This window comes from Piliocolobus tephrosceles, chromosome 11, assembly GCF_002776525.5.
Source record: "Piliocolobus tephrosceles isolate RC106 chromosome 11, ASM277652v3, whole genome shotgun sequence".
Taxonomy (NCBI): domain Eukaryota; kingdom Metazoa; phylum Chordata; class Mammalia; order Primates; family Cercopithecidae; genus Piliocolobus; species Piliocolobus tephrosceles.
This window is the reverse complement of record NC_045444.1, coordinates 108,996,942-109,008,529: the sequence shown is the minus strand read 5'-3', so window position 1 is coordinate 109,008,529 and position 11,588 is coordinate 108,996,942. Positions and strand designations below refer to the sequence as shown.

At 42.9% G+C, this 11,588-nt stretch overlaps 1 protein-coding gene across 1 annotated transcript in view; it reads right to left on the bottom strand.

Annotated features, from left to right (window-relative positions):
* Window positions 1–11,588, bottom strand: part of SGPP2 (sphingosine-1-phosphate phosphatase 2) — a 139,865-nt gene that overhangs the window by 25,425 nt on the left and 102,852 nt on the right. The window contains exons 3-4 of the mRNA XM_023222188.1: window positions 10,213–10,392; window positions 6,824–6,913 (exon numbers count right to left, since the gene is read on the bottom strand). Of these exons, the coding sequence (XP_023077956.1) occupies window positions 6,824–6,913; window positions 10,213–10,392 (270 nt within the window). The remainder of the gene's footprint in view (window positions 1–6,823; window positions 6,914–10,212; window positions 10,393–11,588) is intronic.

Sequence of the window (11,588 nt, the reverse complement as noted above, 5' to 3'; positions counted from 1 at the left end):
TTTGAGACAGAGTTTCACTCTTGTTGCCCAGGCTGGAGTGCAATGGCGTGATCTCAGCTCACTGCAAACTCCACCTCCCAGGTTCAAGCAATTCTCCTGCCTCAATCTCCCAAGTAGCTGGGATTATAGGCACGTGCCACCATGTCTGGCTAATTTTTTGTAGTTTTAGTAGAGATGGGGTTTCTCCATGTTGGTCAGGCTGGTCTTGAACTCCCGACCTCAGGTGATCCACCTGCCTTGGCCTCCCGAAGTGCTGAGATTACAGGCATGGGCCACCGCGCCCAACCTAGAGAGAGCCATTTCTATGAAGTAGGCAGCCACCTGAATGATGTACTTAAATGTCCTAAGCATCAAAGCTGTGTGCGATTAGAGTGGTTCATATGGATGCGGGGTGCCTAAAGATTATCTGTCTATACCTTCCAACCCAGTTTTGTTCAGCGGCACGCCCATATCTAGCATGAAAGACAGATCATTAGTCCAATCAATGACTCTCAACCCCTGTGGCATATTAAAATCAACCGGGGAGTTTAAAAAAATACCAAAGCCCAGGACCCACCTCCATATATCTATTAATATGTCTACACGCACACATAACATAAAATTCACCACCTTAACCATTTTAAAGTATCCAGTGGTATTAACAGGATTTATGTTGTTGTGTAACCATCATCATCATCATCCAATCTCAAAATGCCTTTCATCTTACTAAACTGAAACTCTATACGCAATAAATAATAACTCCCCATTCCTCCCTATCTCCCCAACAGCCACTGGCAACCACCATTCTGATTTTGGTTTCTATGAATTTGATTACTCTAGGTACCTGATGTAAGTGGAATCATATAAGATTTCCATTTCTGACTGGCTTATCTCACTTAACATAATGTCTTCGAGGCTCATCCATGTTGTAGCAGGTGTCAGAATTCCCCTCCCTTTTAAGACTGAATAATACTCCATCATATGTGGACAGGCACACACTGTGCTTCCCTTGACTGCACTTTACAGATACTGTGTTTTTTAGAAATTGAAGTTTTGTGGTGATACTGTATCCAGCAAGTCTACCAGAGCCACTTTTCCAACAGCCTGAGCTCATTTTGCGTCTCTGTGTTCTCTCGCTTTCCTCTGGCCTCCCTATGCTCTGAGACACAACAATATGAAATTAGGCCAATTAATAACCCTAATAACCTCTCAGTGTTCAAGTGGAAGAAGAGTCACATATCTCTCACTTTATTTATTTATTTATTTATTTTAGAGACTGGATCTCATTCTGTCACCCAGGCTGGAGTACAGTCGTACAAGCATAGGTCACTACAGCCTCCAACTCCTGGGCTCAAGCAAACCTCTCTCCTCAGACTCTCAAAGAACTTGGATTCCAGGTGAGCCACTGCACCTGGCTGTCATCTCTTACTTTAAATCAAAAGCTAGAAATGATTAAGCTTAGTGAGGAAGGCATTTCAAAAACTGAGATAGGCCAAAAGCTAAGCCTCTTGTGCCAAACAGCCATATTGAGAATGGAATGGAAAAGTTCTTGAAGGCAATTAAAAGTGCTACTCCAATGAATACATGAATGATAAGAAAATTAAACAGCCTTATTATAGAGAAAGTTTGAGTGGCCTGGTTAGAAGATCAAACCAGTCACAACATTCCCTTAAGCCAAAGTCTAATCCAGAGCAAAACCTTAACTCTCTTTAGCTGTATGATGACTGAGAGGGGAGGAAGCTGCAGAAAAAAAGTTTGACACTAGCAGAATTTGGTTCATGAGGTTTGAGGAAAGAAGCCATGTTTAAAACGTAAATGTGCAAGGTGAAGCAGCAAGTTCTGATAGAGAAGCTATAGCTAGTTATCCAGAAGACCTAGCTAAGGTCATTGATGAAGGTGGCTGTGTTACACAACAGCTTTTCAATGTAGATAAAACAGCATCGCACTGGAAGAAGAGGCCATCTAGGACTTGCACGGCTAGAGAGAAGTCAGTGTCTGGCTTCAACACTTCAAAGGACAGGCTAATGCTCTTGTTAGGGGTTAATGCAGCTGGTGACTTTAAGGTAAAATTAATGGCCATTTACCATTCTGAAAATTCTAGGGCCCTTAAGAATTATGCTAAATCTACTCTGCCTGTGCAGTAGAAATCAAATAACAGTCTGGGTGACAGCACATCTGTTTGCAGCACAATTTACTGAATATTTTTAGCCCATTGTTTTGACCGACTGCTCAGAGCAAAAGATTCCTTTCAAAATATTATTGCTAATGGACAATACACCTGGTCACCCAAGATGGCGATGTACAAGATGTACAAGATTCATGTTGTTTTCATGCCCGCTAAACACAACATCCTTTCCACAGCCCAGGGATCAGGGAGTCATTGCTACTTTCAATTCTTTTTAAGAAACACACTTTGTAAGGCTGTAGCTAACATAGATTGTGATTCCTCTGATAGATCTGGACAAAGTAAATTGAAAACCTTCTGGAAAGGATTCACCATTCTAGATGCCATTAAGAACATCTGTGATTCATGTTCATGGGAGGAGGTCAAGCTATCAACATTAACAGGAATTTGGGAGATATTGATTCCAACACTTATGGATAACGTTGAGGGGGTTATGACTTCAGTGGAGGAAGTAACTGCAGATATGATTAAAATAGCAAGAGGCCGGGCACAGTGGCTCATGCCTGTAATCGCAGCACTTTGGGAGACCAAGGTGGATGGATCAGTTTATGTCAGGAGTTCAAGACCCGCCTGTCCAACATGGTGAAACCCTGCTTCTACTAAAAATACAAAAATTAGCTGGGTATGGCAATGCATGCCTGTAGTCCCAGCTACTTGGGAGGCTGAGGCAGGACAATGGCTTGAACCCGGGAGGTGGAGGTTGCAGTGAGTAGAGATCACGCCATTGCACTCCAGCCTGGGTGACAGAGTGAGACTCTGTCTCAAAAAAATTAAAAAATTAAAAAAATAGCAAGAGAACTAGAATTAGATGCGGAGCCTGAAGATGTGACTGAACTGCTGCAATTTCATGATAAAACTTGAATGGATGAAGAGTTGCTTTTTATGGAAAAACAAAGAAAGTAATCTTTTCAGATGGACTCTACTTCAGGTGAAGCTGCTGTGAACATTGTTAAAATGACAAGAAAGGACAGAATATTACATAAACATAGTGGATACAGCAATTGCAGGGTTTGAGAGGATTGACTCTAATTTTGAAAGTTCTACTCCAGTTAAAAGGCTATCAAATATCATCACATGGTTTGGCATATGTAAAGGGGAGAAAAATAAGGAAAAAAACAGCATTGGCATTCTACAGAGAAATCTTTCCTAAAAGGAAGGGTCCATTGATGCGGCAAACTTCATTGTTGTCTATTTTAAGAAACAGGGCATGGCGGCTCATGCCTATAATCCCAGCACTTTGGGAGCCTGAGGTGGTATGATTGCTTGACCCCAGGAATTTGAGACAAGCCTGGGCAACATAGTGAGACACTGTCTCTACCAAAAATACAAAAATTAGCTAGATGTGGTGGTGCATGCCTGTAGTCCCAGCTACTCAGGAGGCTGAGGTATGAGAATTGCTTGAATCTGGAAGGCAGACATTGCAGTGAGCCAAGATCTCACCACTGCACTCCAGCCTGGGTGACAGACTGAGATGTTTCAAAAACAAAAACAAAACTTGTCGCAGTCACTCCACCCTTGAGCAATCGCCACCCTAATCAGTTAGCAGCCATCAACACCGAGCCAGACCCTCCACCAGCAAAAACACTATGACTCACAGAAGGCCCAGATAATTGTTAGCATTTTTAGCAAAAAATTATTTCTAAATTAAGATATGTGTACACTGCTTTTTTTTTAGACATAATGCAATTGCACACTTACTAGACAACAGAATAGTGTAAACATTTTTATATGCACTGAGAGACAAAAAAAATTGTGTGACTTGCTCGTGATATTCACTTGATTGTGATGGTTTGGAACTGAACCCGCAATGACTCTGAGTTAGGCCTGGAGGTCACACTATGCTTATCCATTCATCTGTCAGTGAACACTTGGGCTCACCTTTAGGCTATTGTGAATAAGGCTTCTCTGAACATGGGGGTACAAATATCTTCAGAGAGATTTTGTAAGAAGCTTCCCATGGGGTTTGAATATGTAGCTAGGGTTGAGAGCCATTATAAAAGACATTCCCTAGAGATGGTGAGGGGCCCAGGGAAGGGGCACGCTACCATAGCTGGCTCAATCCACTATTCCATCCTAACTATATCATCATGTCAGGTAATCAGCAGTGTAGACATCTGTCTCCTTCAGTAGACTTGGACACCTGAGGGCGGGGTAGGCTTTCTTTACCACAAGAGCTCCCAGATCTAGTTCCAAGCCCAGGGGCCTGTAGGAGCTGATTAAGTTGCTGCTGAACAAAGACCACTAATCCATAATTCTACCTTATCCTATTATTAAAACCAGCTGTTCCCTTCTACTAGATATTATTCATCATTGCACCGTAGGCCATTCTCTGGTCCCATAGCCTGACTGGTACCTGGGCTTGAGCCTGAGTCAGGGTCTAAGATCTTTATGAAATAAAATTATGAGCATGAAAGAAGCCCTGGGTCCTCACAGAACAGATGGGGTTGGGGACAATGGTTGCTGCGGCCTCTTGCTCCAGCTTCTTCTGGGACAAATGCTCCCAAAAGGAGGGTGGTACCCATTTCTTGCATCTGGATGAGAGGCCTAATCTATCTTTACCTAAATATCTGCGTACTGTCCCCACAACTCACTTTAAAAAGAAAAGGCTATAGCTGTGTTTCTATTGAGGTGGGTTTTGTGTACTCTTTATTCATCCCTGTAGCTCCACATGCTCGTGCTTACTTTCATTTTAACTTTAACCCAAGTTCTCAAGATCATTCTTTTTTAAATTTTACTTTAAGTCCTGAGATACATGTACAGAATGTACAGGTTTGTTACACAGGTATACATGTGCCATGGTGGTTTGCTGCACCTACTGACCATCCTCTAAGTTCCCTCCCCTCACCCCCCACCTCCCAACAGGCTCTGGTGTGTGTTGTTCCCCTCCCTGTGTCCATGTGTTCTCATTGTTCAACTCCTATTTATGAGTAAGAACATGCAGTGTTAGGTTTTCTGTTCCTGTGTTAGTTTGCTGAGGATCATGGCTTCCAGCTTCATCCAAGTCTCTGCAAAGGACATGATCTCATTCCTTTTCATGGCTGCATAGTATTCCATGATGTATGTGTACCACATTTTCTTTATCCAGTGTATCATTACCAAGATCATTTTTTATTAAAGCCTACAGAAACTAAACAGTAGCCCCAGATAAAAAGAGATGCCAGAGAACCCAAGAGTTCTTCATTCCATATTGAAGTCCATGAACATATTTGGAGAGAACCTCTTTGTAACACGAAGCAGCAGTGTAGCAAATTGAGAATGCCTTCCTCCCCTCCTTCCCTCCATCTTAGAAGCCACCAGTGTGGTGTGACATGGGATGGGGCCAGCAAGGATGTGCCTTGGAAGGTAAAATTACAGGACTGGCCCTTCATTGCTCCTTTCTTATTTCCAAGATCTGAGGTCCACCTTCACCCAGACAGCACCCAGGTCAGGGCTAGGCTGAGGTGAAGCAGGTGAGGCGTAGCATGCAAATACAGGGTCAGATCTTGTCTTCACTTAAAATTTGACTATTTAGCTCATCATGGGGTTTTGTGGCATGAATTTTGATTTTTTAAAAAACTGCATTCAAATTATTTATCTTGATTCCTGAGATTTTTAGCACGCCTTAAACTTGGAGACTTGCCTGCCTCTTCTGAGGCCTGGCCTTCAGTCAGTTACTATCAGCACCTTCCTTTGTATTTTAAGAGGAAAGCATAATGTTGCTCTCTGATAGATCCTTGGGAAGCCGTAAACCCACTTCTCTGAGTTACTTCGGCCTCTGTTCCTTGTGACAAATGATCTCCCCAATCTGTTCACTTTGCGGCTTCTGCCCTTCTGCCCCCTCCCTTCCATGTTTCCCATAAAAAACCCACACCAGGGACCAGGGAGAGAAGCAAGAAGGCCCGTGTGGGGTGTGGGCCTTTCCCTCCCAGGTATTTTGCTAACTTAACTTTAGAGCTAAGCAAGCGCCCATTTGTTTTTAAAGAAATCTTTCTTGTACCCATTACGATGATAAATAGCGCCCCTGTGGTCAACCACGGCCAGCCTTATGCTCTGGAACTTCAAGGCAGCCATGGGAAATTGAATTCTCAAGGACTTTTAACTGTACCAATCATGGCGGCCCTGGAAAATATTTCTAATATGGTAAAAGGGTGGATGGACCATTAGATGCAGATGGGACTCTGTGTTCCCACCACAGCCTCCAGCCTGAAACAGTATGGAAGAAAGCAAAGCCATGATTCCGGGCTCCTCTGACCTGGTGGGACCCTTACCCTGCAAGGGCACTGGAGATCCCTGGTTTCAGGCCCCTCTCTGTGAAGACCTAAGTGGGGAACTGCGACTACTCACTTGTGTCTGTGAACCTGGGGGCTTTTCCTGCACTGCTTGCTGCATCGTCAGTAAACCAATGTGAATATAAATGACCGGAGTCTCCAACACTGTTCTAGCCCATTTTCAAAATCTTGAGGGTTCAGCATGGCTCAGCCTCATTGATATTACCTTAATGTTTCATTACTATTATCGTACATGTACCCGAACATAATAATTACTTAATGCATTGGCATGATGAGAAATATAATTACATATGCAAATAATTTTATAAATAAGTAGTATGAGAAACATATTGACACAGTGAGCACAACACCATTCAAACAATCGCCACAAGACCTGACCACAAAGTCTTACCAGGACCGTATGCATCCCAGTATAGAGCCTGCTGAGACACACCAAGGTGGAAAACACCACAGCCATCACCAGTCCCAACACAAATGGATACTGTGGGGTAAGGAGAAAAAACAAGGGAATTAGATCACACTCAGACATATGATTTGATGTCATAGGTGGGAATAGGGTTCATTAATGCAAGAATTGCTAGTCCGAATCTTGCATTCCCCAGACGAGCAATCTGATTATCTCAAAACATTTTCTAAAAGGGGAGACAGAAGAAAGAGAAGATACCTAGCTATACAGTTCTGAGAGGAAATTTCCAACATATAAGCATGCACGTGAGACATAGTAGGACTTGGCTTTAAGACTCATGACCACAACTACAGTGCTGGCAGTTTTAGTGAAATGAATAACTTTGATTTCTACCTATTCTTAAATCAGAGCGACAAGAAACAAACAATTTGACCAAGAAGCAAGGTAGATAGATAGCCAGGGCTATAATCTGAAAATCCCAACAAGTGACTTCTCCTCTGTGGAAGACGCAGGGGCAATGGACCCAAAGTAAGAATCGGTATATTTGCATCCAGATGTCAAAAGCACTTGTGCAGATTCTACTGACTCTCAACACTTGCTGCTGAGTAATACTAGCGGCTGAAGGAATCTGGCTAATGCTGAATCATGTAAGGAACACACAGATACTCTGCTTATAGACTAGACATAGGCATGTAATCCACCTGCTTCAAGCACTAGTGTCTCTGGTATTCCGTAGTAAGAAGATCAAAGACAATAGAGCACTGTCTGTATCAGGCAAAGCACTTTATCCTATCTCACTTAGTCTTCACATAACCCTATGAAGTAGGCTCTGTTATTAGCCCCATTTTACAACTGAGGGAGCCCTTAACCATGATAATAAATGACATTGTTAATAAACTTTATCACAAAGGCACTTTCCCCTCAATGCTCCCATTTGACCCTCACAACAGGAGCTTGGGGTTCAGAGAAGTGAAATGATCTGCCTGAAGTCACACAGCCGGTAAGTGAGAGTCAGAACTGGAGGCCATGCCTTCTGAGTCCAAGCCCAGTGTATTCTTTCCCGTGTAACACATGAGTACCATAACACCTGGTTGTCATGTCTGTTCTTTTTTTTTTTTTTGAGACGGAGTCTCGCTCTGTCGCCCAGGCTGGAGTGCAGTGGCCAGTGGCCGGATCTCAGCTCACTGCAAGCTCCACCTCCCGGGTTCCCGCCATTCTCCTGCCTCAGCCTCCTGAGTAGCTGGGACTACAGGCGCCCGCCATCTTGCCCGGCTAGTTTTTTGTATTTTTTAGTAGGGACGGGGTTTCACTGTGTTAGCCAGGATGGTCTCGATCTCCTGACCTCATGATCCGCCTGTCTCGGCCTCCCAAAGTGCTGGGATTACAGGCTTGAGCCACTGCGCCCGGCCTGTCATGTCTGTTCTTAAGGTTTATCATTAACTAAGTCTCTGATTTTAATTTAAAAGTGTTAAGAATTAATAAGTTAATACATTTGGAAATTAGAGTGTGGGCAGTGGCCTCAACACACATTTAAAAAATTTTATTTCAATAGTTTTTGGGCTACTCAACACACATAAACCAATATATATGTAAATAAATATATATAAATAAACCAATAAATATAAAATATATAAATAAACCAATATTTAGAACTGTTTATGAGCAAACAACTCAGCTAGCTAAATACATTTACCATTAAAAATCAAATAGGAAAGAAATTCACAACATGACTCCGACCTTATGAAAACTGTTACATCATGTACGTTGATGAGAATTTTTTAAGGAGGACTGGGCAGCTCTGCAATGGATGTATCCGTGGTGATGGTGGTGGTTTTGCTGCTGTGAGCCTCCACCTGCTGCTTTTCTCTTAAGTGACATTAGCATGTTCATAGACTTCTCTGGGCACCAAGAGCAACCCAATGGGAGCTGGTGCTTGGCCCACTATGTCCTTCTAGGGCAGTTGACATTGGGTACAACATGGCTTAGCAGCCTGCACTAAGTTAATTCAGACAGTGCCGAGGGCTCAGACATTGTTTGACCTTGGCATGACATTTAAGTAACTGATGACAAAAGCCGATATCTAGTCAAATATATTCCTTGTAACTGTCCCTTTCTTATGTAAGAGAGGTCTAAACCCAGATGACCAGGTAGAAGGCTACAGCAGTAGAGCTGGGACCCCACACTAGTCCTGGTCTTTCCAGCTACATGAAGCTTGACTTCCTGCTTCCGCATAACTTGGAATATGGAACATCCCTGGTCTTCTGGGGTAAAGGGACAAGGCAAAACAATACTGCCATTTATCTACAAGACTGCTAGATTTAACGGAATCTAAAACTTCCAGTGGGGCTGGGTGCAGTGGCTCATGCCTGTAATCCCAGTGCTTTGGGAAGCCCAGGCAGGCAGATTGCTTGAGGCCAGGAGTTCAAGACCAGCCTGGGCAACACAGCGAGATCCCTTCACTATAAAAATTTTTTAAAAGTTAGCTGGGTGTAGTGGTGCATAGCTGTGGTCTCAGCTACTTGAGAAGCTGAGATGGGAGGATTGCTTGAGCCCAGAAGGTCAACACTGCAGTGAGCGCTGATGGTGCCACTATACTCCAGCCCTAGCAACAGAGACCCTGTCTCAAAAACAAACAAATAAACAAACAAACAAATAAAACTTCCAATGGGTAAATGATAACACTTATAAAATTAAACAGAGGATTAGAGCCATAGGTCTCAAATAGGAAAAATAACTTCCATTGCTGTAATAGTATAACCTTTTAAGTCTTACTGTAATTGGCATTTAAGCAGATATTAAGTAAAATTCTTCTATTTTCAGCATTTATTAATCCTCTGCCATTTAGACCGTTCTAGGAAACTTTGAGCCATCGTTTCTAGTGGCTGAGCCTTAACCATGGCAGAGACATCCTTAGAGGCTAATTTGAGGCACAGACTCTTTGCTGCCCCAGGCCCCGGGGAGTCTGGCAGGGGGATTTGGTGGAATCATCTCAGCCCTGGAGAATCATTTACTAGGACACAAACTCCTCTTGCAAACAGAGGATGAGAACACTAATTCAAGCCCTGTCTCGCCAGGCAGCCCAGGGTGATAATACATGCTGGTCTCCTGGGATGGCCCATATTATGCTAGTTGTCCTGGTGTCATTATTAATGGTGCTGATGTTCACACTCAGGCATAACCTGATTTAGACGCTAAATTATATGGTCACTTTATTTACGATGCAATTGTCATCTGCTTAATAGGTTTCAGTTTCTCTTAATCTTTATTTCATAAACCTTAAGATCTCTCAAAGCAGCTTTAAGAGAAAATTCAGAAGTGCAGCCTCTATTTGCTGCCACAGTAGATGGGTAGGAAGAAGAACCAGGCCACCTTACCTGGTATCTGTCCATAGTAGAGATAAGGAGGGTGAAGGCGATGGCGGTGGCCGCCATGGCGTGGGTGGATGGCATTCCGTATTCAGCAATCAGTCTCTTTTCCAGTTTCACAACTGGAGGGGAGGAGGGACGGGGCCACTTCAAGATATCCTTGGCCACTTGGCCAATATACATCACCAACTGCAAAACCAAAAGACCGAGGTAAGTCTAATCAAATAGGGAAAATGAATGCATTTCCAAGTGTCATGTATATATTTTGGGGTTCTCAGGTTGTTGGTTGAAGGCTCCTTTCTCTCTGACCAGCTACTTGTTGGCAAAGTCTTGTAGGATGTTTTAGTTGGTAAAAAGAGAACAGGCTTTCTGGATTCCATAGGACCACTGAGCAATTAAGATATGACATTAATGCATATATTACTTATTTTAATCATATATTTAACAAACACTTATGTAGCTTATATAAGTGCTGGGCACCATTCTAGGAGCTTTGCAGATTTTTACTCAATCCAGTAACACCTGGAGAATACAGACCAATTTTACAGATGAGTACACCACTGCGCACTCATCCACAGGCACACAGTCAGCAAGTGGCAGAACTGAGATTAGAATCTAGAAAGTCTGACTTCAAAGTCTGTACTCAAACTATCATATGAGGCTACCTCCACCTAATACTCAAACTAGGAAGCGCTTGTTTTCAAATTTTAACACAAAAGTGACTGTTCTTACTGGAACAGCTAGTAAGATACTTTTTGAATGCCACTGTTGTATGTAGGCAACATACTGGATTTACTGTAACTTCTTTAATAATCAGGATCATCAGTCAAATAAATGGCATGGTATTTTCAGTCTTTAAATAAAGACTCAGGTTGGGTGCAGTGGCTAATGCCTGTAATCCCAACACTTTGGGAGGCCAAGGCGGGAGGACGGCTTGAGCCCAGGAGTTCAAGGCAAGCCTGGGCAAGATGGTGAGACCTTGTCTCTACAAAAAATTTAAAAATTTGTCAGGTGCACATGGAATACTATGCAGCCATAAAAAAAGATGAGTTCATGTCCTTTGTAGGGACATGGATGAAGCTGGAAACCACCATTCTCAGCAAACTATGGCAAGGTCAAAAAACCAAACACTGCATGTTCTCACTCATAGGTGGGAATTGAACAATGAGATCACTTGGACACAGGGTGGGGAACGTCACACACTGGGGCCTGTCGTGGGGAGGGGTGAGGGGGGAAGGATAGCATTAGGAGATATACCTAATGTAAATGACAAGTTAACGGGTACAGCACACCAACATGGCACATGTATACATATGTAACAAACCTGCACGTTGTGCGCATGTACCCTAGAACTTAAAGTATAATAAAAAAAAAAAAAAAAAAAA